The sequence below is a fragment of the Ochotona princeps genome, chromosome 2, assembly GCF_030435755.1.
Source record: "Ochotona princeps isolate mOchPri1 chromosome 2, mOchPri1.hap1, whole genome shotgun sequence".
NCBI lineage: Eukaryota > Metazoa > Chordata > Mammalia > Lagomorpha > Ochotonidae > Ochotona > Ochotona princeps.
This window is the reverse complement of record NC_080833.1, coordinates 23,806,050-23,832,567: the sequence shown is the minus strand read 5'-3', so window position 1 is coordinate 23,832,567 and position 26,518 is coordinate 23,806,050. Positions and strand designations below refer to the sequence as shown.

The 26,518-nt window shown below is 57.2% G+C and overlaps 2 protein-coding genes across 3 annotated transcripts in view; one reads left to right on the top strand and one right to left on the bottom strand.

Moving 5' to 3' along the window:
• The window catches only part of YARS1 (tyrosyl-tRNA synthetase 1), a 28,083-nt gene extending 25,796 nt beyond the window's left edge, over positions 1 to 2,287 (top strand). The window contains exon 13 of the mRNA XM_004591610.4: positions 1,701 to 2,287. Coding sequence (XP_004591667.2) covers positions 1,701 to 1,811 — 111 coding nt within the window. The 3' untranslated portion in view covers positions 1,812 to 2,287. The remainder of the gene's footprint in view (positions 1 to 1,700) is intronic.
• Positions 2,288 to 3,780: 1,493 nt separating this feature from the next.
• KIAA1522 (KIAA1522 ortholog) overlaps positions 3,781 to 26,518 on the bottom strand; it is a 29,859-nt gene continuing 7,121 nt past the window's right edge. Inside the window, exons 1-7 of one of the 2 annotated variants that reach the window (XM_036494235.2) lie at positions 20,714 to 20,905; positions 8,926 to 9,096; positions 8,787 to 8,842; positions 8,493 to 8,616; positions 7,872 to 7,988; positions 5,187 to 7,769; positions 3,781 to 4,796 (exon numbers count right to left, since the gene is read on the bottom strand). In XM_036494235.2, coding sequence (XP_036350128.2) covers positions 4,774 to 4,796; positions 5,187 to 7,769; positions 7,872 to 7,988; positions 8,493 to 8,616; positions 8,787 to 8,842; positions 8,926 to 9,096; positions 20,714 to 20,804 — 3,165 coding nt within the window. In that variant the 5' untranslated portion in view covers positions 20,805 to 20,905 and the 3' untranslated portion in view covers positions 3,781 to 4,773. Of the gene's footprint in view, positions 4,797 to 5,186; positions 7,770 to 7,871; positions 7,989 to 8,492; positions 8,617 to 8,786; positions 8,843 to 8,925; positions 9,097 to 20,713; positions 20,906 to 26,518 lie in introns of those variants that run through there. The other variant, XM_058678403.1, reaches the window with a different exon arrangement.

The window sequence follows — 26,518 nt, the reverse complement described above, 5'->3', positions numbered from 1 at the left end:
ACCTTTCTGGGGAGCATGATACTCTGAGACCTTAATCTGCTGAGCACTGACAGACTGAGGCACTGTGGAAAGCCCTCAGACATTCCCCACTTGACCTTCAGTCCCTAGTAGATCATCCCCGGTTTATGTGACAGGATAGCTTCCATGGCCACGTGTGGCTGCTGGAAGTGGTGCAGCCAGTACTGGTGCCCTCTCAGGGTTCTCCCTGCCCATATGGGGCTCGGCACACTCATTCTCCTTGCCCTCTGGACACCATCACATGAGGCCTGCCCCATTCAACCATACCAGGTCCAGGACACAGTTGGGCACTGTCTTGAGTGCTGGCCTGTCAGTGAGTAAAGCAGCAGAAACTGGCTCTGCTGTGGAGCAAGCACTTGTGTGTGCCTCTGCTGCTAACACCTTGTCTCCACAGTCATACCAAGTGCTTAGTATTTCCAGGGCGTGTGGAAAGAGGCCAGCCCCAGCCCCACCCTCTTGCTTAGTGAAAACAGCTCTGCCTGCCCCCTCCTTTCCTGTTTTGCTAGGTGAACCGTTTCTAGATACATTACAAAACTGGAGCCAATACCTATAATCTCGCTGCCTAAACTAAGTGGGTTTTTTGTTATTTTTAGGATTTACTTAAAGGCAGAGTTAGAGAGAATGTGCCATCCGCTGGTTTACAAATGCTGGTTGAGCCAGGCTGAAGCCAGGAGCCAAGAGCTTCTTCCAGGTCTCCCGCATGCTACAGGGACCCATCCACTTTCGCCATCTTGTGCTGTTTCCCCAGACACATTTACAGGGAGCTAGATAGGAAGTAGAGCAGCCAGGACTGAAACCAGTGCCCATGTAGGCTGCCAGCACTGCAAATGGTACCTTTTTTTTTTTTTTTTAAAGATTTATTCATTTTATTACAGCCAGATATACACAGAGGAGGAGAGACAGAGAGGAAGATCTTCCATCCGATGATTCACTCCCCAAGTGAGCCGCAACGGGCCGGTGCGCGCCGATCCGATGCCGGGAACCTGGAACCTCTTCCGGGTCTCCCACGCGGGTGCAGGGTCCCAAAGCATTGGGCCGTCCTCAACTGCTTTCCCAGGCCACAAGCAGGGAGCTGGATGGGAAGTGGAGCTGCCGGGATTAGAACCGGCGCCCATATGGGATCCCGGGGCTTTCAAGGCGAGGACTTTAGCCGCTAGACCACGCCGCCGGGCCCAAATGGTACCTTAACCCATTACACCACACCATTGGCTCCCCTCTGTTTAACTTTAAATGCCTGGATTTCTTTTTTAAGGTTTGTTTACTCATTTGAGAGGCAGAGTGAGAGATGGGAGGAAAACAGAGAAAGATCTTCTATCTGATTCAATCCTGCAAGTGGCCCCAACAGTGCTCCATGTGGATCTCCAAACGGAGTAGCAAGGATCCAATTACTTGGGCCTAAGGCTGGCCCAATTTCCTTATCTTCTTAAATACTGAGAGGGTCACACTATGGTCATCATTTAACTAAAACCTTCTTACACAATGAGGCTATTGCCAGTTTTTCACTAACAGAATGTCAGGATGATACAAATTCCTAAAATAAACCTGCTCAAGTTAAAAGATAGGAACTAGTGTGCTTCAGACCAGCTTTTGTCTTCTCTTACTCCAGAACACACTCCTAGTAGGCGGTTTGTCCTGTGAGCACATCCCCACCGCCATCACCCTCTCTTTTCTGTCCCATCCAGGCTGACTTTAAGATTTCCGAAGAGTGCATAGCACAGTGGAAGCACACCAACTTCATGACCAAGCTGGGATGCGTCTCCTGTAAATCGCTCAAAGGAGGGAACATCAGCTAGCTGGCCTGGTGGCCTCCTCCCTCCTCCCACTGGCCTGCATCCTCCGCTGTTTCCACAGTTTGCTCCAACAGTCATCGTGTTCCCACCTCAGGACCCCGAAGCGGCAGGTTGCGGGCCTGCAGCTTCCCCCTCTCCAGTGTCTGGGTTCGTCCTGTATGGATGCGTGAGGAGCCAGGCGAATGGGCAGCGGCGGCAGGAAGTTCAGCTCTGCTCTCCTTTCTTGGCAGCCAACTGGAGAAATCTGGTTCCAATGTAACTCAAAGAAAGGAAAAGTTCATGCCACCATCCTTGTAATTGGAAAAATACAGGTTTTCAGGTTTTCTTGGAGTCAGCCCAGCAGCTGTGCCTCTAGCGTGCCCTGGGTTAATGACAGCTTCTCCCCAACAGGAAACTGTGGGGTTCAAAAAGAAAAGAGAAAGGAAAAGAGAGAACCTAGTGGTCTTCCAAGCGGCTGGCAGTGTCCCCCACGCCTGCCTCCCTGAATAGTCCCTCGATCCAGTCAGAGCTGGAAAGGATGGAAAAGCAGTGTGCTTTTCCTGCCAGAGGGTTGGGCACTAATCCACAGAACATCTCAATCAAACACCACTGATGGCAGAGATTCTAATAAACCATCTGAACTCGGGAGCCTGTGTGGTGTTGTGTGCGGACTGGACCATCTTGGCAAAAAAACAGGCCCTGTGATGGGGGTCAGGGTCAAGATGGATGATGGGCACTAAGGCCAAGTCTTAGGTAGGAAGCTATATACATCCCCTTCTAAACATGTGCCCTGTGCCTACTGCCCGGAAGCAGCAGCCTGATCTGTTGGTGAGGATGGCGGGGTAGGCAGTGTCGTGTGAGATGTGCCTCCCTTGTACCCTGTCAGGGAGGGTGACAAAAGCAGCAGCACTCACAGGCAAGTTTCATTCATCATTTAATTAATTAACACCTTTAAATGACACACAAAGCCTTTTCCATGTGTCTCACGCAGGCTCCCGGGCAGAAGGAACGAATTGTGTAGACATCAAAGATGCAAAAATTTAAAGAAATATATATATATACATATATTTCTGACATTTTTAAGGAAATTAAAAATCAGAGGCTTTGAATCTTTCCATCTGCACTAGGGTCAAGCTCGCCCTAAAGGATGAGGAAGAGTCACCTCTTCTGGTTCATGCCCTCTGCTCTGGTTCTCTGTCCCTCCCAGGGGACAGAAGCCAACTCAGAAGGTCCTGACTGAGGTTAAAACCTCTAGTAACCTCGCAGGCAAGGAAAGGGGAGATGGAGTACGGGCCCCCCAGCACCTCCAGCAGCTCCAGGGCCACACCAAGCCCTGCTTCCATGCAGCCCCTATCCAGCCCTGCCTGGCTCCTGGGCTGGGAAGCTGGGTCCTGCTGACTGTCCTAGCTCACCAGGCAGGCGCCACAGACCAGCAGCTCAGGGCTAGGGAAGGACCTGGGCTGAACAGCCACAGAGAGGCAGCAGGGACAGACTGCAGGCACCCCAGGAACCTGGGCCCTTCCCCAACCCCTGCTGTGTGCCTAGCTCATGTTTGGGGAAGGAGGGCCAATCTCAACTCCTGGGGGCAGAGAAGCTTAAAAAAAAAAAAAAAAAAGATCCCTTGCCAGGCTTGATGATCAGGGAGGAGCCTGGGTGGCAGGCACACTCCAGCCGAGACAGCCACAGGGGCAATAGGGAAGCCAGCTCACCTAGAGGGGTGGCACAGGCTAACACAAAAGGGAAGGTCCATTTAAATTCCCAGGGAAGAGATGAGGAGCACAGGCCGATTTCCAGGGGACGACTGCCCGGCCTGCTGCTGCACAGCCCCGAGGGAATTAGGCTGGAGACATCTTTGGGTCTTTGGCTTCCAAGTCTGTGTGGCCTCACCTGTGCTAAGAGCACAGACCAGACACGCACCGAAGGACAGCAGAGCGACAGGCCAGCGAAGGAAGGCTGGGGGACTGTGCCTGGACCCACTGCCAAAGCATGACCAGGCCTCTTCCCTGTCTATCTCCTTGGTATTTCCTACCAAGCTGACAGGGACACAGCCCCACGGACTCTTGCCCAGAAGTGCTGTGCTCACCCCAACCCACTTGAGTGGAATGCCAGGCAGATGCTTGGCATGCCAAGTGCCCACCGAGATGTCTCCCTAACTCTGTCCTGACACACAGGGACAGAGTCAGACCGGGGACCTCCCCACTCTGGCTCTTCCTCCACCCACCCATTGGGGCCCTGGCAGTCTCCTTGTACCCTGCATGCAGCACCTGGCAGAACTGGAAGGCAGGAGGGTGTTTGGTGGTAAGTTGAGGCACAGGAAGGCTAGCCCCCACTGCATCTCTTGTGCTTTGGAATGCCACAGCCCTGCCCCTGCACCCCACTTGGGGAGGCCCATGAGGGACAAAATGACTTGCCCACCTCCACAAACTATGACAAAGGTGCAAACTGGACACCATGAAGACGGCCAGGTCAGACCAGCTCTGGGCCAGCTGTTACAGGGACCGAGGCTGCTGCCATGTAAACAGGCCCTGGGAGTGTGGTTTCACAGGCCCCAGAGGATGGACGTGCAGCCACTTTTTCAGAAAGTGCTTCTTGATTCTGGACTACAGTATGCGCATGATTTGGACACACACACAAATGGAACAAAATGAAAACTAGTGAGGTGCTCTGCTCTCGCCTCTGCAGCCTTGGGGCCAGCAGGGGGCGCAGCCACCCACTTCCTCCAGCTACCTCCTCCAAGGTGAGGCTAAGGCCGAGACTGAAGCCACAGCTGCCAGAGGTGATCCAGTCCCCAAAGAAACAGTCCAGTGACTGGGAGGACGGGGGCAACGCCAGACTTGCATAAATATCGAAGGCTGTGGAGGTTAAGGCTGCAGGTACCCTCTCTTTCAGGCTGTTGTCCACCGTCTCCTCTGGTCCTTGGGGCTGCTCAGGTCCCTGAGATTGTGTTCCTGGGATGGGTCAGCAGTGCCACGGAAGTGCCCCAGTGTCAGACCAGCTCCTTCTGTGGTTCTGTACGGAGAGAAAAAGAACACTTGACAAACTCCCAAGATAGGGACTAGGAGCCCAAAGCATACCCTTTTCTAACCCCTTCAATTTCCAGGCCATACCAGCACCCTCACTAGACACGACACACCCTACACCCCACCCCCGACGCTGCAGCAAAGGTCAGTCTTACTGTCCTACACTTACTTCCCAGGGCACCAGGACAGGCAGGCAAAGTGGCCAAGCTAGAATCCAAACTGGTCAGACTCCCAAGTCCCCCCCCACCCCAGCCTTCTCCTCTTGGTGGCCTCCCAGGTATCCCAACGCCAGCCTGCAAGATCCAAGAGCAAATCAGGCAAGTGGGACTCCAGCCAGCTCTCTCCTGTCCTTGCCACAGGCCCGAAAGGCACACAGTACCTGAGCCTGGAGGGGCCCTCTTCTCATCCGGGCACCCCAGCTGCACGACTCCTCCATTAGCGGCCAGCTCCCCCTTAGTCCTGTCATCAGTGTGTGGGAGGCCATTGGTAGCAGGAGTGCCAAGGGACTCTGCCCGAGGGGAGATGGGGGAGGCAGGTGGGGGGACTCCCACAGAGGGCTTGCGGGCCACGGGCGGGGGAGCCTTGGGTGGCTTCTTTGGGGCCTGAACCTCTCGTTGCTCCGATACACTCCGAAGTTCGGCTACCATTTTCCGCTGCAGGTCAGCCTGGGCCTCAGGAGACACAGGCCGCTCCAGCTGCAACTTCTTGGTGCCCTTGGAGAAGATGAAGCTGGCAGTGGAGGCAGGAGATTGGGAAGCCCGGGGTTCTGCCTCAGGTGCGCTACCAAGCTGGGCACCCAGCAGGCCGTCAGTGGCAGCCAGGCTGGACGCCTTGAGTCGCACAGCAGCATGCAACCCTGAAGCGGCAGGTGCAGGGCTGGCCCGTCCGGACAGGGCCCTCCGCAGGGGTTTCTGGGGGGCTGCCAGCCCCGACGGTGGTGGCGTCGATGGCGCTGTGGTGGGGGCCCCAGTGGGTGGACCCACGGAGCGTAGCCGTACCATCTGCAGCAGCGAGGGCGTGACCAGGGGTGTGCCCACGTCCTCCCGGGGGGCCCCACTGCTTTTGCCACTGCAGCCCACCGGTTCCTTTCGGGGGAGCTTGGTTGCAAGCCCAGGAACAGAACTGGCTGGAGGTGGGGCTGGTGGCGCTGGTGGGGCTGGTGGGGCTGGTGGGGGCTCGGAGCTGCCCTGCAGCTGACTCTGGGAAGAGGCTGTGGCTGGCGAGCAGCCAGGATCCGGGACAGCAGACGAGTCTGCAGGTTCGGGGCCAGCCACAAAGAAGGCCTCCTCAGGAGGGGGGAAGTCAGCCATGGACAGGTCCTGCTCCTCGGGCACGGGCGGTGGTGGCGGGGGCCAGCTGGCATCTTGGAGGGGCTCCTCAGCAGTGTCTGGGGCAGCAGGAGCCTCCTCGGCCACCTCCAGCTTCTTAGTGGGTGGTGGTGGAGGATGGTAAGATGGGGGTGGAGAGGGCGGGGGCGAGGGGTCTTTGGAGATGACAGGAACCTCCAGGAGTGGGGTCAGGGATGTCTGGGCAGCAGAAGGGGAAGGGGCTGTGGGACTGGCCCCAGAGGGAGAGGCAGGTCCAGAAACCAGAGCAGGAGTGGCCAGGCTGGGGCTCTTGGGTTTGGAGGGAGGCGGGGAGAAGGGTGCAGGCACCTTAGGGTGAGGAGGTATAACAAACCTATCCCCCAGGGGGGTTGACGTCTGCGGACCAGCGCGGTCGGAGGGGACAGGGTCCGAGGAAGAGGAGCACAGCGAGGTGAGGGAGGAAGAGACTGAGGCCCCGGGGGATCGAAGGGAAGTGACCCGGTCCAGCTTAGGGGCCTGGGCCTTGCCTGGGGAAGCAGGGGCACCTGCCAGGCCCTTGGGTGGGAGGGTTGGGGTCCCACTTTGGCTCGAATATCCACTGGAGGGTGAAAGTGTCCGTTCCGGGGAGCGTGGGGGACGCCGGGAGCCACTTGGGGACAAGCCAGGTGCCCAGGCTCCTGCTGAGCCGGGAGGACAAGCCGCTGCTGCCCCCAGCCCTTCGGATCCCCCAGTGGTGGGTGGCCGGGGTTGTTGTGGCTGCTGCTGCTGCCTGCGCTCAGGCTTAGGAGGCAAGCCCAAGGGGCCGTCAGGTGCAGCTGAGCCCCGCTGGTGCAAGGAGTAGGTCCGGCGGGGAGGCGGCGGGGGCCGCTTCAGCTTGCGGAAGGACATGCTCCGGTTGGACAGCTGCCCACTGCTCCGGATGCTGACAGTATCCGAGGCCTCAGCAGTGCTACCTCCACTGGGAGAGCCTCGGCCACTGCCCCCCTGGGGAGGGAGTGCCACACTGCTGCCAGCCACTGAGCCCTCTGGCCGCCCCTCAGAGCCTCCCTTGGAGGAGAGGGTGGAGCCGTCAGACACGATGGTCTCTGAGGACTGCGAGTGGCTCCAGGTGTCACTGGAGGAGGAGGGGTGCCAGCTGCGGGGCCATGGGCTCGAGGCTGAGGAGAAGCGGCCCAGGGAGCGTACAGAGGCCGGGCTGGCGGACAGCAGGCTGCAGCGGCTCAGCGTGCGCAGGCTGCGGCGGCCCAGGGCCACTACGTCCACAGTGGGCGGCAACACTGCATGTGGGATCAGCTTGGACAAGTAAGTGGCCTGTGGTGAGATGGACATGGCCGGGCTCAAGGGCTCTGGGGGCCCCGCCCCTCCTGTCATCCCAGGCACTGCTAAGGACATGGGCCGGGTCAGCGGCGGGGGCCGGGTCCCAGTGGAACGGCCCACAAGTATATCATCCCGGTAGACGCGGTCAATGTGGCGCTGCAGCATGGCCTCGGTTTCGGCGCCAGCCTCCGCCTCTGCCTCCAGCGCCTGCAGAGACACCCGGACCCCAGTCCCCAAGGCTGGGTCTGCCGGGCGGCCATCCACAGTGGGGATGTGTACAGCATCCCGTGGACCAGGAGGCCGAGGTGTGCCCGGTGCTTCTCGCTCATTCCGCAGGCCTGGGAGGGATTGGGGGCAGGGGTGGCGGTTAGCAGAAGGGGCCTGGGCAGGGCTTCCCACTGCCAGCCCCGCCACTACTGCCTTCCCAGGCCAGCACTCACCAAGTTCTTTCTGCACATGCTGTGGCAGACCCAGCACCGTGCTCCGCCGCTCCCGTCGCCGCCGCCCTGACTTCCCAGATGACTTTGGAAATGAGTCATGGGGTCGGAAGGTGGAGCCTGGGGGCCAAGGGGAAGGGAGAGAAAAAAACCGTTAGAGCAACAGGATGAGGCACATTCCACAGAGCACACTACCTTAATGGACTAAGAAGGGAAGCTATTTGCAGTCAAGTCGGTGTGGACAAAGCTCAGTTGTACCCAACTGCAGAATGCTTGCAACAGTCATTTCTGTTTAGGAAACGTGATTATGCGTGTGTTGGCAGGCTCAAAACACTTGGCATTCATTTGAATATTTACAGAACATCAAACAGAGGCTCCAGAAGGGTAAGGGTGTGCCCAAGGTCACACAGCTGGCACATGGTAACACCATGCCTCAAAACCAGTTCACAGGCATTGTGATTCTCCAGGAAGGACACAGCATACTGTGTTTCCTGAATGCCCCAAGTCCCAGACCCTACAGGAACTCTGGGCTAGGAGGAACAAGGCAAGCACCAGGTACTGGGTCCCAAGTGTGCACCACCTGCCCTTGCCCCTGCCCAGGAATCCTGGCCAGCAAGTAGACACCTTTGCGCTGGATCATCTCAGAACGGATGGAAAGAGCGTCCTCAGCCGTGGAGCTCTCAGCCGTGTAGGATGTGGTCTGGCTGCAGAAGGAGATGCTGTCTTCATCTGGTCCCGTCCGGGAGGACTATGATAGAAGCGGGAGATCAGGCCCTGGCCAGGGTGGGGCTGCCTCCTTCATACCCCCTCTGCCTCCCAGCATAGCCCAGCCCTGAGCTGCCAACAGCTGGAGCAATCTGCCAGGGAAGGAGGCATCCGAAGGGGTTGGGGGGCCGCCAGGGGGTGAGCAGAGCTCACCTGGATGCTCTGGGTGTCTCCATGGTCCCAGCCACTCTTGCTCAACTTCTGTCTTTCTAGAAGATACCAGAAGGGTGTGTTGGGCCAGGCCCCCAACCTTGGGAGCTAAGTGGATCCGCGGCAGGGAAAGGCGTGGTACCTTGCTGCTGGAGGGAGCGGAGCCCCTCCTGGGCCTGAGTGTGCAGCTCCTCCAGGTGCGGCGGCCGTCCACTGGGAAAGAAGACATTGTCCTGGTGCTCCTCTACTACAGACCCAGGCCCCTGGCCGGACCCAACACTCTGCCGCTTGTCACTCTCACCCTTGGCAGAGCCTGGTGGGATGGAGGAGGGAGGGGGTGAGGCTGGCAGACATCCAGGTCCTAAGCAGGCGCGGGCACCCCCTACAAGGACATCGACAGTGCCCAACCTGCACACAGCCCCTGCAGAGACATGCGATCCCCACTCCCCCCGCCTCCACCAGGACACATGACCCATCATCCTGGGATGCTTCCCCAACACACACAGCTCCCCAGACGCAGGGCCCTCGACCACTGGGGGGCGGGCATATCCCCATGTTACCCAGGGTCCCACATGAGCCACACGCAGCCCACAGCACACATATTTCTCTGGTCTCCAGACCCCAAGCCACTTTATACGAAACCAAGCCAAACTTTTAGTAAAACCTCTGGGCCCTGGTCCAAGAAAGAAGACCCCAAGGGAGGCCAGGAAAGATAGGGAGCAGGCAGGAATCCTATCCAGATGATCAGAAAAAACATGGAGGGAGGCGGGGGAGGCAATATAGCCAGGAATACAGCCTTGTGTATTCCCTACTCACCCATGTGGCTGACCCTCAGAAGGATGGGCAAGGGAAGAAGGGCCCAGGCCCTGCCAGTCCCAGCCAAGAAGCTGCAGGCTCCCCGCTGGGGAGACCATGCCAGGTGTCCCCCCAGCCCCCTCCCAGGGGCCCTGGCCCTGGGTGCAGAGGAGTCCGATCCATTACAAAGGATCCAGTTACAAGCCCCGCCCATGGAGGGGTTGGTCATCTAATCCTGGGGATGGTGGGGGGGCTGTGTCAGCACTTCACAGTCCCGCCCCTCTTTATATGAAACCCACAACATAAGCAAAAGCGCCAGGAGGGTCACATGACCTTGGCAGCACCTTGGTCAGGGCGGTGCCCTAGATGTCAGGGGCCTTCCTAGATACCCCACCCAACCCTTCCTGCCTTCTGTAGCACGGTCCTCACCAAGGGGTTCCCCAGGGGACTGGGCCGGAAGTTTTCATCCACAACCCCAGATGCCCAACCTCCTCCCCACCCCAATTTGACAAGCGCGGAAAACAGGTTCCAAGGGGGAAAGCCCAGGCTAAGGTCACCTAGCAAATGGGAGCCAGGACCACACTCTTGGTTTCCAGAGGGGACTCCTGCGTCACTCCCTGGTCCACTTTTGGGAAGGTGGAGCTCTCTTTGGAAAAGGGGCATAACAGGTCCCTCCACCTTCGACCTCTAAGCCCCCTGCCCCCTTTCAAGAAAAAACTCCCTGTGGAACTGTTTTGCCTGCCTCTGCTCCAGCTCCTGGAAACCACAGCATCCCTGCAGGTGGGCGGCAGAGCCTCAAGGTCAGGACACCTGGCTTCCCTCCTCCCAGTCACAAACTGGACCCAGATAAAGCGGCAACAAAGCAGCTGGATGGACAAAGGCAGGCCTAGAGACTCTGGCCTCAGCAGCGGCCCCCTCCCCCAACCCATCACTGCTTCCCAGCCTCCATCCCTGTTTTTCTCAGCGTCCAGCTTAGCCACCAGGAGGTTTCTGTCCCGGATCCCTCCTCTCCCAGGGCAGCCACACCCACTCACCCTTCTTCTTAAACAGCCCAAGAAGCGCGGGCAGGTGGCGGCCCAGGAGCACCACCATGGCCGCGGGTACCACTCGCCACCTTCCCCTCTCCCAGCCTCTGGCGAGCGCCGCGCAGCGTCTTCACCATGACCCAGCACTAAAGCCAAACAGCACCGCCGCTCCAAGCAGAGGGGGAGGGGCTGCTCCAGGTCCTCCTCCCACCTTCGCCACTGATCCCGCCCACCTGCCAACCCCGCCCCTCCAGAAGGGTGCAAGGCACAGGAGGGAAACTGAGGCACAAGGTCTCATGCATTCGCTGCTCTGGTGGGAGAGCACAATGACAAAAGCTAAAGATTCTCAATTCCAGCGGGGTGTGGGGTCGGGGTCTGGGAGCAGTGAGCTAAGGCTGCCAGATGGGAGGGACAGGGCCACCAGCATACACTTGGCATAGTGCCCACCTCTAAGCCCTACTGACTGGTGGCAATAATGGGGCAGTCGGGCAGAAGCCCAGGGCTCCCATGGGGTGCGGGGGAACTTGGCCCAGCATCCATGACACTTACTGGGAAGCCAGGGGAAGGCGCGGAGCAGAACCAGAGTGGCTGCAGGCCACTACCTCTGTCCCCTGTGCTTGTTCAGCCCCACACTTTCCAGAGAGACCTTCTTCCCCCTTTGGTAACGTGACATCATCGCACAAGCAGGACTTTGGCACAGCCCTCCAGCTCCTCTGACCCAGCTACCCTTCCCTGACCCCACTCTGGGACTGCCCTGGCCAGGAGCACAGAACGAGCAAAAAAGCCAGGAGGCAGGCAGCTGCCCTGCCTGCTCCTGAGTCCCTGGGCTCAGGAACCAACTCTGACTCTTCATGCCAGCTTGTGATTAAGTGCTAACCCCAGTGGGAGAGGTGAAGAGGGGCCAAAAGGAATGGGTTCCACCTGGGAGCCCTGAAAGAGCTCCTGCCTTCCAGCTGGGGCCCATCACAGCCCCAGCCAGACACTGCAGACATCTAGAGAGTGAAGCAATTCAATCTCACTCTACCTCTCAATTAAAAAAATAAATAAATAAAAGGGGAAGAAAGGCCAGGTGCAGTGGCCCAGTGGCTACTCGCCTTGAATGCACAGGGATCCCATTTGGGCACCGGTTCTAGTCCCGGCAGCTCGACTTCCCATCCAGCTCCCTGCTTGTGGCCTGGGAAAGCAGTCGAGGACAGACAGCCCAAAGCCTTGGGTTCCTGCACCCGCGTGGGAGACCTGGAGGAAGTTCCTGGCTCCTGGCTTCGGATCAGTGCAGCCCCGGTCGTTGCAGCTCACTTGGGGAGTGAATCATCAGACAGAAGATCTTCCTCTCTGTCTCTCCTCCTCTCTGTATATCTGACTTTGCAATAAAAATAAAAATAAAATCATTTAAAAAGGGGGTAGTAAAGTCAGCATTGTGGCAAAGTAGGCTAAACCACTGCAGTTGACATCAACATCCCATATTAGAACACCAGTTCAAGTCTGGCTGCTCTGTTTCTAATCCCAGCTTCCTGCTAATGCAAACAGTATCAGAAGATGACTCAGAGACTTGGGCCCTGCCACCCACATGAGAGACTGGATGGAATTCCATGCTCTTGGATATGACCTGGTCCAACTCCAGCCACTGTGGCAATTTGAGGAGTGAACAAGGAAAAAAAAATCTCTTTATCTTTCCCTCCTTCTCTGTAATTCTTTCAAATAAATAAATCTTTTTAAATTAATCTTTTAATTATTTGTATTCGAAAGTCAAATATATAGAGAGGAGAGACAGAAAGGAAGATCTGTCTGCTGACTCACTCCCCAAATGGTTGCAATGGCCGGAACCCAGCCAATCTGAAGCCAGGAGCCAGGAACTTCCTCCAGGTCTCCCAAGCAGGTGCAGGGTCCCAAGGCTTTGGGCTGTCCTCGACTGCTTCCCCAGGCCACAAGGAGAAAGCTGGATGGGAAGTAGGGCTGCCAGGATTAGAATCAGTGCCCATATGGGATTCTGGTGCATGCAAGGCAAGAGCTTTAGCCACTAGACTAGTGCTGGACCCTCAAATAAATAAATCTTTTTTAAAAAGAGAGGGAGGGTCAGATATTTGGTCTAGTGATCAAGAGGCCAATTAAGACCCCTGTGTCCTGTACTGGAGCAGTACTTGAGCTCAATTCCTGGATCTAGCTGTCAGCTCCAGCTGACAGTGTAGACCCTGGAAGGCATAGGTGATGACTCAAGTACTTCGTCACTCGGCTGGGTTTCCCAGCTCTGGCTCAGCCCGGCCCAGCCCAGCCCCAGTCTTTGTAGCAATTTGGGGAGCGATCCAGTAGATGCTCAGTTAATGTCTTGTCTATGTCTCTTGAACTAAAAACAGAAAGGGATAGAGAGAGAGAGGGAGGGAGGGATAGGGAGAAAAGAGGAAGTCAGGTCCAGATGCAGGTTCAAGCCCAGCCCTATCACCTACAATTCATGACCTCTCAGGAAAATAAGTCCACAGTATTCAGTCACTTGATCAGCAAATATTTTTTTTTAAAGATTTATTTATTTTATTACAAAGTCAGATATACAGAGAGGAGGAGAGACAGAGAGCCGCAACGGGCCGATGTGCGCCGATCCAAAGCCGGGAACCTGGAACCTCTTCCGGGTCTCCCACACGGGTGCAGGGTCCCAATGCATTGGGCCGTCCTCGACTGCTTTCCCAGGCCACAGGCAGGGAGCTGGATGGGAACTGGAGCTGCCGGGATTAGAACCGGTGCCCATATGGGATCCCAGGATGTTCAAGGCGAGGACCTTAGCCACTAGGCCACACCGCCGGGCCCTTGATCAGCAAATATTTAGGAAGCTAGTACTGGAGGTGACAGCCTACAGAGAACTTGACCTTGTTCATCAGTGTATCCCCAGTGCCGAAATCAGCGCCTGACACAAGCTATAATGGCAGAGAAGCACATGACTTAGCTATAGAATTTGTGAGCCCAAGGTAGTGAGGCCCCCGGGAGCGCCAAGGGAAAGGACGCCTTTACACAAGCTGTCTCAGAAAACCCTGGTGAGGAAAGTCCCCCATGAGCGAGACCTGTGTGACTGTGGGGCAGGGTCTCCGAGGGAGCGACATCAGTGCACAGAGGCCTGCTGAGGGGGCTGTGTGGGAGCAGCAGAGGTGTGGTTATAAGGGTGCGGTGGGGCCATCTGAGACGTAAACCAGCAAATGTAAGACTTCTCTATCTCACCTTCTCTCTGTAAATCTGTCTTTCAGGTAATAAAAATTAATTAAAAAAAAAAAAAAAACACAGCTCTAGCAGGTAGGCACTTGAAACCCCATTTGGCGGAGGTAGAAATGAAGGTCAGGGCCCAGCGCAGTGGCCTAGTGGCTAAAGTACTCGCCTTGAACGCCCCGGGATTCCATATGGGCGCCGGTTCTAATCCCAATAGCCTCGCTTCACTTCCCATCCAGCTCCCTGCTTGTGGCCTGAGAAAGCAGTCGAGGACGGTCCAAGGCTTTGGGACCCTGCACCCACGTGGGAGACCTGGAGGAAGTTCCTGGCTCCTGGCTTTGGATTGGTGCAGCCCCAGCTGTTGCAGTCACTTGGGGAGAGAACCATCGGACAGAAGATCTTCCTCTCTGTCTCTCCTCCTCTCTGTATATCTGACTTTGCAATAAAAAGAAATAAATCTTAAAAAGAAAAAAAAAGAAAGAAATGGAGGTCAGAAAAAACAAGCATTCTAAAGTGGTCTCTGTGGTCTGCACTGGTGAGTGACCGAGAGGCCCTCTGACTCGGAGCAAGCAGAAACCGAATACCTTGCCCATCGGCTGCCCAAGAACAGCAGCCAGGGGACCCCACCATCTCTACAGGCTGCAGGCTTCATGCCCTGTCCCCCTCCTGCTCCGCCCAGGCCAGACACCCCCCAACCCTGGACTCTTCTCAGCCCCACACACCCAGAAAGCAGCAGCAGATCAACCTGGGCTGGTGTTTAATCATGCCTGGCATTGAGTCAGATGCTGACAGAACCCAAAGCACAGTCTCTGCTCTGTTAGATCTGCTTTTCTCTTTAAAGACTGATTTACTTGTTTGAAAGGTACAGTTACAGAGAGAGAGAGAGAGAGAGAGAGAGAGAGAGAGAGAGAGAGAGAGAGAGGTGGGGGGATTCTGTCCACCCACTGGTTTACTTCCCAGATGGCTGCAAGAGTCAGGGCTGAACCCTGCCAAAGGCAGGAGCCAGGAGTTTTTTCTGGATCTCCTGTTGGGGGCCAAGCATTTCTGGCCATCTTTCACTGCTTTCGCAGGTACATTAGCAGGGAGCAGGATTGGAAGTGGTGCAGCCCAGACTCAAACCGACGAACATATGGCATGCAAGCATCGCAGGAAGCAGCTTGACGTCACAATGCTGGCTCTTGACCTCCTAAGATTTTACATCAGCCGTCAAGGGAGGGGTTGGAAAGTTCTCTCGTAGCAGCTCATCACTGAGCCGTGAGGCCTAGACAGCTGGGTGACTTTCTAGGACCTTCTGCTTTAGGTCTTCAACAAGCAGAGCAGCCATCCCCAGCTTCCCCCTAACTGTACATTAAGGGCCGAGTGCCTGCTAAGAGTGGACAGGAGGAGCTGGTAATGGGAGCGGGCAAGGAAACATTAGGTCCTGGAGGTCCCAGACCCCATAGCTGAAAGTCAAGGCCACAGCTGCAGATCCCTACAGGATCCAAGGCTCTCACAGTTGATAACATCTGGTTGACCCAGCAACAACAGCCTGCCCAGAACCTAGGGCCTCTCAGAGCCACCCCAGGACCAGGTCTACACACCAAGGGTGTGCCTGGGAAGGGACTCAATAACCTGGATCTCAGGGGAAAGAGCAGGCACCTCCACAAAAACCTGAAGGACCCTGCCATGGTCACAGTGTCTGCCCTCTCTCCCCACCCCCCTGCACTGCTGGGGCTTCCTGTTTCGTCATGGCCCACAGGTGCAGCCGGGGCCTCAGGGAAGCCTCCACCTGTCCTGAGGCCTGCCTGAGGGAGGAGGCTTTGAAGGATGGGAGAGGAGGCCCAGTTCCCAGGCCACAACCCCCAACACACGGGACACCCCAGAAAGTACCCAGGCAAATGCAGGAGCTGCAATACAGTCCACTGAGACATGCTTGCTCCCCAGGGCCACCTCCACAGGTGGGCCCTCTCAGGACCACACCCACAAAACACATCCGGGTCCCTGTCCACCTCACAGATTATACCTCAGAGCCTGCCAAGTGCTTGCATGCACAGGAAGGCAGGTGCACACAGCCACCACTCAGGGGCTTTCCTGAGCCTGAGGACAGGGAAGAATGGAGAGGAGGGGAGGGAGGAAGAGAGGGCCGCCCGCCAAGGCCACGCACATGCGCACACGCAGTCTTGGCAACCTCCTCCATGGGGTGAGGCCTCAACCTGCCCCATTCCAGAGAGAGGGGTGGGGGCAATAGCACCCACAGCCTGGCAGGCCTGACTCAGGGGAGAGGAATGAGAGGGGGAGGGCGGTGCTGTCCAGGTGGCCTTGCTCAGAAGCTGGAACCCTCCAGATGGCCTGCTTCCCACTCCCAGTCCTGTTTCTACTGCCCCCGGCCAGCCCCAGAGCCAGCATTCAGGGTTAGTCAGAGGCCTCCGCCCTTCGCTGTCCAGCTGGACAAATGAAGGCCCCAAGGGGACCAGGGCCTTCCCCAGGTCACACATTCTAGAGGCGGGAGCAGAAGCCGCAGTAGCGTGGGTGGTGGATTCCCTTCCCGTAGGGCTGAGTCAAAGGGAACAGAACATAACACACTTCCAAGGTGGAGGACCCAGGCAGTTCTCAACACACTTTGCCTCCCATCTCTGCCCTGAAAGGCACCGGTCATACTTCCCTTTTCCAAAGAGGCACAAGGAGGCTCAGGGGAAGGCGATAGACTTGTTCAAGGTCACCTAGATTTGAACCTGGGTTTGTCACTGCAAAGACCTTAGTCAAGTCTGAGAACATTAACAGGTGACTTGGGGAGAAGGAGGAGCTGAGCCCCAACCCATACCGAAAGGGAGCGGTACACCGCACCTCTGCAGCAGGGGACTCCCCTCCCATCTGCCACCAGTGTCCAGCCCCACCCCAGCGGGGGCAGAGCAGCCAGGCAGGTTCTAAGGTAAATATTGGGGCACAGGGCAGGAAGATCCCACCCCACAGGGCACCCTGGGGGGGACTGGTGCCAGGAGGCATTAGCTACAATAATACAATTAAAAAAAAAAAAAAACACCATCGAAGTTGCCAGGCCAGTGTTGGCCCCTGACAATGTCGTAATAAGTCCCTCTCCATCCAGAACCACCCCTGACTTTGCAGCCCCTGTCCTTCTGTCCTTCCTTTGAGGCCCGACTGGCTCCATCTCCCATATATATCAGAGGAACAGCCGCCATGAGGTCGGGAACAGAAAGGGTTGGAAGTCGGGAGTGAGGGGAGGGTCTGCTTTCCAAACCTTGGACAAAAACCAGCCTCTCTGGGCATCCATCTCATCTGTCAAGTGGGTCTAATGTCCGCCCATCCTTCAGAGGGCCTAGGAAAGTGGGGGAAGGGGCCCCCTATCCCGGCTATGGGGGTCAAAAGAAGGACCTACCCAGGCCCTTGGCCTCTCCATTCACAGAATCACGACAAGCCAGCACTCACCAAGAGATTCACACGGACTCACCAGATCCCTCTCACCAGACCTACCCAAGGTCACTGGGCTAACAAGGCTCTGCAAAAGCATGTTCTTCCCAATCACCCACTTCTTTAGGAAGCTCTCCTCAAATCACAAGTGGAGTTAAGGACCATTAAGATAAGGCCTGATAAGGGCCACTTAACATCAGTTCCCTATCTCTGGGCAGTGAGTGGGCCACTTCTGGCAGCCTGAAGCCCCTGCTGTTGGGGAAGACTCGGGGATCCCAGGCCCAAGTCTGAGCTCAGACAACGGTGCTAGCCAGGCAGTGTCCTTCATTCAGCCTCGGCCTTCACCCATGCGGCCCTTCACCTGTGCTGTGCGAGGTTCTGAGGGCCATGTGGGAGTGGCCCTCAGCGGCGGCTGCCAAGGCTGGGCTAGGGTCCAGGATGGAAAAGGGGCTCAGCTGATCTCAGATCCCCTCAGATCACAGAGGGCCAAGGCAGCCTCTTATCAAGCATGTGGTTGGTCACAAGTCTCTCCCCAGGAAAGGGGAGGAGCCACGGAAGACCAGGGGACAGCCCCGGCATTCACTCAGCTGTGGCCCCGCCAGGCAGGAGGGCACTGCCAAAGAAAACAATCCCACGCGGTCTGATTCCATCAGTTCCATCCTTCACCCTTCCCATCTGCAAGATGGGAACAAGACAGCCAGTGGCAGGGAGGACTCCATGGGCACACCTGACTACCCTGAGCTCAGTCCTCCATCTGTTCCCCAGCCCATTCTCTCTCCCCTCCAGGGCCACGTGACCCAGTGGGTCAGTCCTTCCCTGTCTCAGCTCTTCCTCTGCTCCATCTCTAGGCCAGGGGCGTCAGTACTTGGTCCTCACTCCTCCAACTCACTGCGCTCTCCAAGAATCATGGCTCCCCAAAGGCTCAGACCTTCTCTGTCTGGTTTCCCAACTAGAAGACAAAACCCACATGTCCCCCCGAAGCACCCCAGCGCACGCATGGCCTCTGTCAGTGGGCAGGCCAGGGCTGGAGGCTCGGTTTGGTTCTCTCCCAGCTGTGGGGCCAGTATCTGGGTCCCTGCTCTGAGCTCCAACTTCCTCACGGGTACCATGGGGGGAGAAGAGTCAGACTACCGGAAGACAAGTAAATTAGCTAACAGAGGGCCGTCCTCTTAGCTCTGGGCTTCCGTGCCCCAACCAGGCAGCCTTCCTCCTGACATTCGACTCAGGCGGCCGCCTCCTCCAAGAAGTCTTCAGCTGCCACTCCTCTCCACTCTCCCAACCCCCACTGGGTGCCCAGGCCTCACCTCATCACCTCTCCCCTGGATTGCTGCAAGGAAACCTCCACTCTCAGCACCCCACCTCTCAACCTGTCCTGCCTGCACCTGCCTGGGCCCTGAAGCCATCTTCCTAACACACCAGGTCCCGGGACTCGTGACAGACATCCCAGCCCTCTCTGACAGCCCTGTCCCCGCCCTCACCCACTCACCAAATGGCTGTTACTCAGGCTCCAAGCCCACACCTGGGCCTGTGGCAGCACAAGCAAGGGCTAGGGGAGAAGCAGAGGGACTGCAGCTCACACTCACAACAAAATCACTTCTGAGAGGCACATGGATGGGGCCTCCATGCTGGGTCTCAACTCGGGGCCTTTGCTCACCCTTGCGCTTCACCACCAGCGTGAATCCTGGGCTCTCTCACTTGATCAACAATGCAGGACTGACCCTAAGCCAGCAGTTCCCATCTACCCAAGGGTCTTGCAGCTATGCCAACTCAGAAACATGGCCTAGATGGGGTCTGGCCCGGCTGGGACTTCAGTTGTTGTCTGACTTCAGTTGTTGTCTAACAGTGCTTGCTGGTTTTGCAGCCACTCCAACTAGCCTGATTATTGTCCCGGGGCTGGCGGCAGCAGGGGCTAGGAGCCCAGACCCCTTCCTCCAAGGCCAGGTAAACACAGCCTTCTTATCCTCCACTCCAGCACCAACAGACACACCGCTGTTCTCAGCAAACCATCAGTTCAGAGCTGACAAGGAGTCCCAGTCCTGCACCCAGCTGGGCTTCTAGGAGAGGTGGGTGAGATTTGAAGACTGCTGAGACACCTCCCCTCTGAGGAATAATCAGAGAGCTCCCCCCCAACTAATTAGCTCTTTCCTTACGTGGGTTCCATTACGTTCTGGTCGCCGCAGGTAATGACCTTGAACAAGCGCCCACTCCCCCAACCTCAGTGTCTTCATCGATGAAAATGGTTAGCCAGAAACACAAGAGTGTTGAAAGATTATCTAACCCAAGATCTGCAACCCCCCCAACTCTGCAGAGAGGACCCCTCCTCTACCGGGAGCCAGGAAGCACAGAAGTGAAAACAAAAACAAACAAACAAAACTGCCCAAGGTCACCAGCGCTCACACACAGGAGCGGGTTCCCTCGGGCCTAGCCCAGGAGCTTTTCTAGCCCCCGAGTGCGCAGGAATGAGCTCATCAGCTCCTGTGCGGAACCTCGAGGAATGCGGACCAGCCAGGGAACACACGGTGGGTTCTCCCTCCGCAGCGACCCTTCCGGATTCTCTCGTCGACCCCAAGCAGCAGGTGCCCCTAGGCAACCCGCCCCAGGCCGCCGGAGGAGCATAAGGGTCAGGTCCACTCCCCTGCCCCTCCTCCCCCTCCCAGCCCAGTATTCGCTAGGTGACACAACCAGGCACCTGCGCGGCCCCTCCTCCACCTCCCCCGGCACTCCTGGGAATGCCCTGAGAACTGCCGCACACAGCTCGGGAGAGCAGGAATCCCATCTCCCGGGCCCCGGGCCTTCCCCCAGCGCGCTCCCCACCCCCTGGAGCCTGGAATGCGACCCGCGGAGGGATCCCGCAGCAAGCCGGGGAGGGCTGCGTTCCAGCTCGGCGGCTGCATTGTAAAGGGGGAGATGCGGCGGCGACCTCGGGGGAGGGGCGGGGAGCGCGCAGGGGCCGCGGTGGCACGGGTGGGGGTGGGGGCCGAGCCGAGAGAACCAGTCTGACTCCCGACCGCGCCAGACGGAGGCGGTCCCGAGCCTCCAGCCCCAGGTTTCCTGCTTCCCCCTCCACCTTTGTCTCCCCCTCCCTCCTGCAAACTTTCAGCCTGTTGGGGGCTCAGGCCTGAGGGCCGTGCGCGCGGGCCTGGGGGGGGGGGTCTTCTGCCCCGGAGCCTGGTTGTGCGGAGGGGAGAGGGCACCTCCGTGGGTCTCAGAGCCTGGGTACCTGTACCTACAGGGCGGATGTGTGTGCGCCTGGTGTGTCTGAACCTGCAGGTGAGGCGCCCGCCAAAGGTGCGCGTACCTGCGCGCACGGGACCGCGCGTCCCCTCGCGGGGGCGCGGCAGTGGAGGTGTGTGTCTGCAATGTCGTGTGTGTGCCCGCCAGGGGTGGGGTCGGCCGGGGCTCCTCGGCCGCCCCTCGCTCACCCCTTCCGGGCCCCGAGAGGGGACAGTCGCGGTAGCCATGGCTGCAGCGGGGAGACCCCTCCTCCCCTCCTGCTCCGCCCCCACCCCACCCCCCTACCTGCCGACCGCTTCGCCGATCGCCCGAATCGCCAGAAGCTGCGGGTCCGCGGACCGCTGGGGGCCTTCCTCTTGTGGTGTGAGTTGCCCATGGCGGGCGCGGGAGCCGGTGAGGGACACGGAGCGCGGCCCAGCCCGCCCGGCCGCCGGGCCCGCAGCCCCGGGAGGGAGGCAGCGCGACTCGCGGGCGGCCACCGCGGGCGCCCCCGGCCCCGGCTCGGCCCCGCCCCCGCGCGCTGCGGCCAATGGCCGGGCGGGGGCGGGGCCTCACGCGGCCGGCCGGTTCCGCCCCTCCCGGGACCTGGGCGACCTGCTGAGCCGCCCCGCCCCGAGCAGTCCGGGAAGCCCAGGTGGGGCCGGCGAGGCGCCCGCTCTCCCACTCCGGGGCCGGGGGTGGGCCGGGGGCGGGCCGGGGGCGGGCCGGGGGAAGGCCTCTCGGAGGACCGCGGAGGAGCTGCAAGAGCTAGAAGCCGAGCTCAGGCAGACGGGCTTCAGCGTCCTGCAGTCGCTAAGGCCCACCAGCCACCACCCCGTGAGTGTCACGTGTCTTGTTTACCTCCCGTATACAAACGTATCGAAATGGCTGTATTTCTGTACTGCATGGTGTTCACAGTACTATTAGCACCCTTGTGTTTAGTACTACTGTGAGCGAGGCACTTCTGATTGTTTTAGTGCATTATTTCATTTCACCCACAAAGTAATTCTGCAAGGTAGCCGGGGGTTTTGTCATCCATTTTACAGACTGGCAAATCCAAGTTTCTTTAAGTCAACTGAGGCAGGACTAAAACACAGACGGATACCAATACCCACTGCTCCGGCCAGTTCCTCTGCAGTTTGTCCACGTGTGTGCCTGACCTTGAAGCGCCGGTAACTGGACCTTTGTATGTAACTGCTCAGGCACGCCTGAGAGTTCTCCTCTGCAGGATCACACAGCGTGTGGTCGCGGCCACACCAGTGACTTTGTTTTGGGGATGTCTCCTGTGTGTACTTCTCTGTCTTACTGTGGAATACCCTCAAGCCTTGTTCACTGGAGTACGTGACCGTCTGCCTGTGTGTACGTGAACTTGTGTGTCTATAGGATTGTGTAATGAACATGTGTTTGTGCAATGGGATGACTGCAGTTGCGTGTGTTGAGTGCTCACTCACAGCGACAGCTGGTCTCTATGTGTGTGGGCACCGGAGGACGCAAAGAACCACTGGTGTCCGGCTGCAGTTGCATGCCCCTCCGGCTTCTTGGAACTGCGCGCCCTTCCCACTTCTCCCCTGACCCGGCCCTTTGCTTTCCCTTTTACTGACTGGAGAGGCAGGAAGCCCCCCTCTGCTGCCTCATGCCTACAGTAGCCTGTTCTGGGCCAGGCTGACAGTGGAAGCTGGGAACTCCACCCAGGATGGGAGGGACCCCAGCACCTGGTGGCTCCCAGTACTGACCCAGTGCAGGGGTCCAGGTATTCCAGTATGGGATGGGGCGTCTTAAGCGTTAGGCCAAACACCCCCCCACCCCAAATCTTTGCTTTTTTTGAAGGTCACGTCTAGTCTTTGCTCTTCTAAAAACCGCTGACGGTACCACAGGTTCCTCTTCGTCCTCACAGGTGCCCCTGGGCCCAGGGTCCAGCCCAGGGCCATGCAGCCCAGGATGTGTTCTCCTATCACGTGACGTGCCTCTCCTGTGTGGAGCAGCATGGTGTAGCAGAGACCAAACTGTAAGTGGTAGAATGGCTGATCCTTTCTACCACCTGCAAAAGACCCACGACTCCAACCAACTATAACTTCTTAAAAATTCTCCCACCACCTCCGGGGAGCTGGCATGGTAGCTCAACTGGCTAATCCTCCACCTGCAATTGCCAGAATCCCATAGGAGCACCGGTTCGTGTCCTAGCTGCTCCACTTCCCATCCAGCTTCCTGTTTATGGCCTGGGAAAGCAGGAGAAGATGGCTCAGGTGCTTGGGCCCTCCACTCATGTGGGAGACCCTAAAGAAGCTCCTGGTTCCTGGCTTCCGATTGACTTGGCCATGGCTGTTGCAGCTATTGGGAAATGAACCAAAGGATGGAAAATCTTTCTCTCTGCCTCTCCTTTTCTCTGTAAAATCTGCCTTTCTAATAAAAATAAACAAATTAAAAAATGTTTTTTTCATGCTATTTGACAGAAAGAAGAGGCAGAGAGAGAAATGGTCTTCCCTGGGCTGGTTTACTCTAAAGTAGCCAGGAGCAGGACACTCAACCCGAGTCACCCTTCACGCCCTTCACACACCTGAGCTGCTCTCTGTTGCCTCCCAGTGTGCACATGAGCAGAAAGCAGAGCTGGGACTCAAACCCAGGCACTCTAATATGGAATGCAGTGTCACTGCACCAACCGCCTGCCTCTCAGGTGACCACTTATGTCCAGTAACTCTAGGACACCTCTTCCTTCCTTGCAGTATGGGAGAGTTAAAGCTCAACCCAGGGATTTGCACGCTAATCCTCCACCTGCAGTGCTGGCATCCCATATGTGTGCAAATTCAAGTCCCAGCTGCTCTACTTCCTTTCTAGCTCCCTCCTGATGGCCTGGGAAAGCAGAAGATGGCCCAAGTTCTTGGGTCCTTGCACCTGTGTAGGAGACCCGGAAGAGACTCCTGGCTTCTGGCTTCAGAACAGCACAGTTCCAGGCATTTCCATTATTTGGGGAGTGAACTAGTGGATGGAATCTCTCTGTGTGCTTCTCTCTCTCTCTCTCTCTCTCTCTCTCTTGCTGTAGCTCTTTTAAGTAAAAATAAATAATAATAAGACCCAAACATCTTAAACAAAGGAAAAAGAAAGCTCAACTCAACACTCCCTGAAGGCCATTTCTTGCTAGTCTGAGGGTGACAAAAGCATAGTCCCTGAGGGGGTGGCATTCAGTTCATCCTCAGAAAATATGCATTGAGCAATTCCGCATGCCCAGCAGTGAGCGTGTGTCTGCCTGCTTGGCACAGAGGGTCCTAATGTCAAAGCTGGGGCCAGCACTGGGGCACAGTGAGTAAAGCAGCCACCTGCAACGCTGGCATCCCATATCAAGAGTATCTAGCTATCATAGCCATCTGGGGAGTAAATCAGGAGATGGAAGAGCTCTCTCGCTCGCTCGCTCTCTCTCATTCTGCCTTTCAAATAAATGAAGCTGGAAAGGAAGCTCAAAGATCTGCTGACCCAGTGCCCTTGCTTTACAGATGGGAAACTTGAGGCCCATAAGGGGGCCAGTGGAGTGGGGGTGCCAAGAGAACACCTCAGAGTACCATGCAAATCCAGCTGCAGGAACTGAATGGTGAGTGGCAGGCACAGAGCTTGTAAGGATGCACAGGGCTCAGCAGGTGCCTGCCACTGGCCTCTAGCAGGTGTACTAGGGGCTGCTCCACCTCTGATCACACCCTCCTTACAACCAGAGCTCCAGACACACAAAAGCACTCTCCATGCCCCATGGCCCCCGGCAATCCCCAAGCTCTCACACCTCTGTCTTCTCTCCCACTTTTGCTTAAAAGGGGTCATTTCGTCCTCACGGCCCTACTCAACAGCCTGTTTCTCCCCTGGCTCGGTGCTCCATGCACCCTGAGGTTTGATGCCCTCTGACCCAGAGCTGACCACACCTCAGGGCTCCCCCAGCACATTGTGTCCTAGCCTCGCTGGCTTCTTGGCAGGGGCGTCTGCCTTTCCAACCAGAGAAGTTTCTCAAAGAGCAGTGATTGTCCCAACATACAGTGCGTGTGCCATCTAGAAACTACTGATGTGGCCAAGGTGGGCCTTGCATGCCAGCTGTAATAGTAATAGTGGCATTTGGGCACTGGTGATGTTGGCACACAAGTATTGTCACTACCAAGGCACTGTGGGCTCCAGGATCCTGTACTGTGGGCAGTACTCCTATGGGCTCCAGGAGTACTGCCCACAGCCAGGAACATGACAGAGGTTGGGCTAGGACTGCTGGGAAGAAGAAGGTAGCACAGAAAATACATGGGCCAGAGGCTGGCACTGTGGCATGAGTAGTTACGCTGCTGCCTACAGTGCCAGCATTCCTTATGGTTCTGACTGGCTTGAGTGTCAGCTGTTCTACTGCTGATCAGTTCCCTGCTAATGCACCTGGGAAAGCAGCAGAAGGTGGCTCAAGTGTTTGGGGCCCCTGGCACCCAAGTGGGAGACCCAGAAGCAGCTCTGGACTCGTGGCTTTGGCCTGCAACAGTCCAAACCATTATGGTCAATTAGGAAGTGAATCAGCTAATGGGAGATCTCTGCTTCTGTCTCTCCTCTCTGTGTTATCCTGCCTTTTAAATAAATATTTAAATAAATAAAATAGCCCGGAGAGCCCAGGACGGCTGCACCCCATACCAGAGAGCTGACTCGAGTCTGACTCCTCCACTTCTGATCCTGCTTCCTGCTGATGCACCTGTGAAGGCAGCAGATGACGGTCCAAGTGTTTGAGTTCCTGCCATCTATGTGAGAGACCAGCGGGAGATCTCGGCCTGGCCTGGGCTGGCCCTTTCTGTTTGGGGGATTTTTCCCCCTCTCTTTTGAATAGATAAATAGTTTTATTATTTTTTAAAGATTTATTTATTTTTTATTGGAAAGGCAAATATACAGAGAGGAGGAGAGACAGAGAGGAAGATCTTCCATTCGATGGTTCACTCCCCAAGCAGTCTCAACGGTTGGAGCTGAGCCAATCTGAAGCCGGGAGCCAGGAACCTCTTCCGGGTCTCCCACGCGGGTGCAGGGTCCCAAGGCACTGGGCCATCCTCAACTGCTTTCCCAGGACACAAGCAGGGAGGTGGATGGGAAGTGGGGCCACCGGGATTAGAACCAGTGACCATATGGGATCCTGGCGCGTTCAAGGCGAGGACTTTAGCCACTACGCTATCGCGCTGGGCCCAATAAATAAATAGTTAAAAAAAAAAGAGGAAGAAGACTAGGAGAGATATGGCCCAGGATTCCAGGAGCCACGAGATTAGGCTTGCTGAGGGATGCAGTAGGAGCAAGGCAGTGCAGGCCTTGTCTGGTAACAGAGACTTGAGGAGTGTCACCTCCCCACTGGGCCTCCTGGGAATCATGTGCTTGGCCGCAAAAGTCAGGGTTGCACCCTGGGCTGGCTGAGCTGGCTCCATCTGCTCCCCTCACCTACACCATGTAGAGCTGGGCACCCTGCAAGGAGATCTGCCTTCCAGCGAGGAAGTGAACCGCCACGCTGCGGGTGGAAAGAGCTGTCACACTCCCTCAAGAAGCCGCTGACCTTTGTCACGTCAGAGAGGGGGCTGGAGGGAGGCCCATGGCGCCTATAGGTAGGAAGTGGATATGCTGCTTTCCCTGCACCATGCTCGCTGCAGCCAAAACCTCCCCCTCACGAGCTAGCTTCAGCATGTGACAGCACGAGCAGGGGCTGGCCTGGAGGGCTGGGGGAGAGGGGATTTCCAAGGAGCAGGTGAAGGGGGAGGCTCTCGTTAGGCCTACTGCTGACAAACCCAAGTGGACCTTTCTGGCCACACAGTTCGGCCCCCTTTTTAGCTATCAGCCCTGCCTGGGTGTGTGTGGGATGGGGGGGCTTCGGGTGGGGAGGCTCAGGATGGGGAGGCAAGGCAGATGCAGTGACTAGGAGCCCCTCCCAGTGGAAAGCTAGCAGTGGGAGCGGGGACTAGGGGGCTGCGGGGACAGGAGGCTCCGGGGCCTTGCTTCCTCCTGGGCTCTTCCCACGCCTGGCAGGGGCCCTTCTCCACGCCAGCACCAGATTTTCCTTTTCCGTTTGAAGTCTGAACAAAGGAGTGCGGCAGCTGGCATTGCTGGCATGGTAGGTGTGGGTGCCTGCTCCACCCCGACACT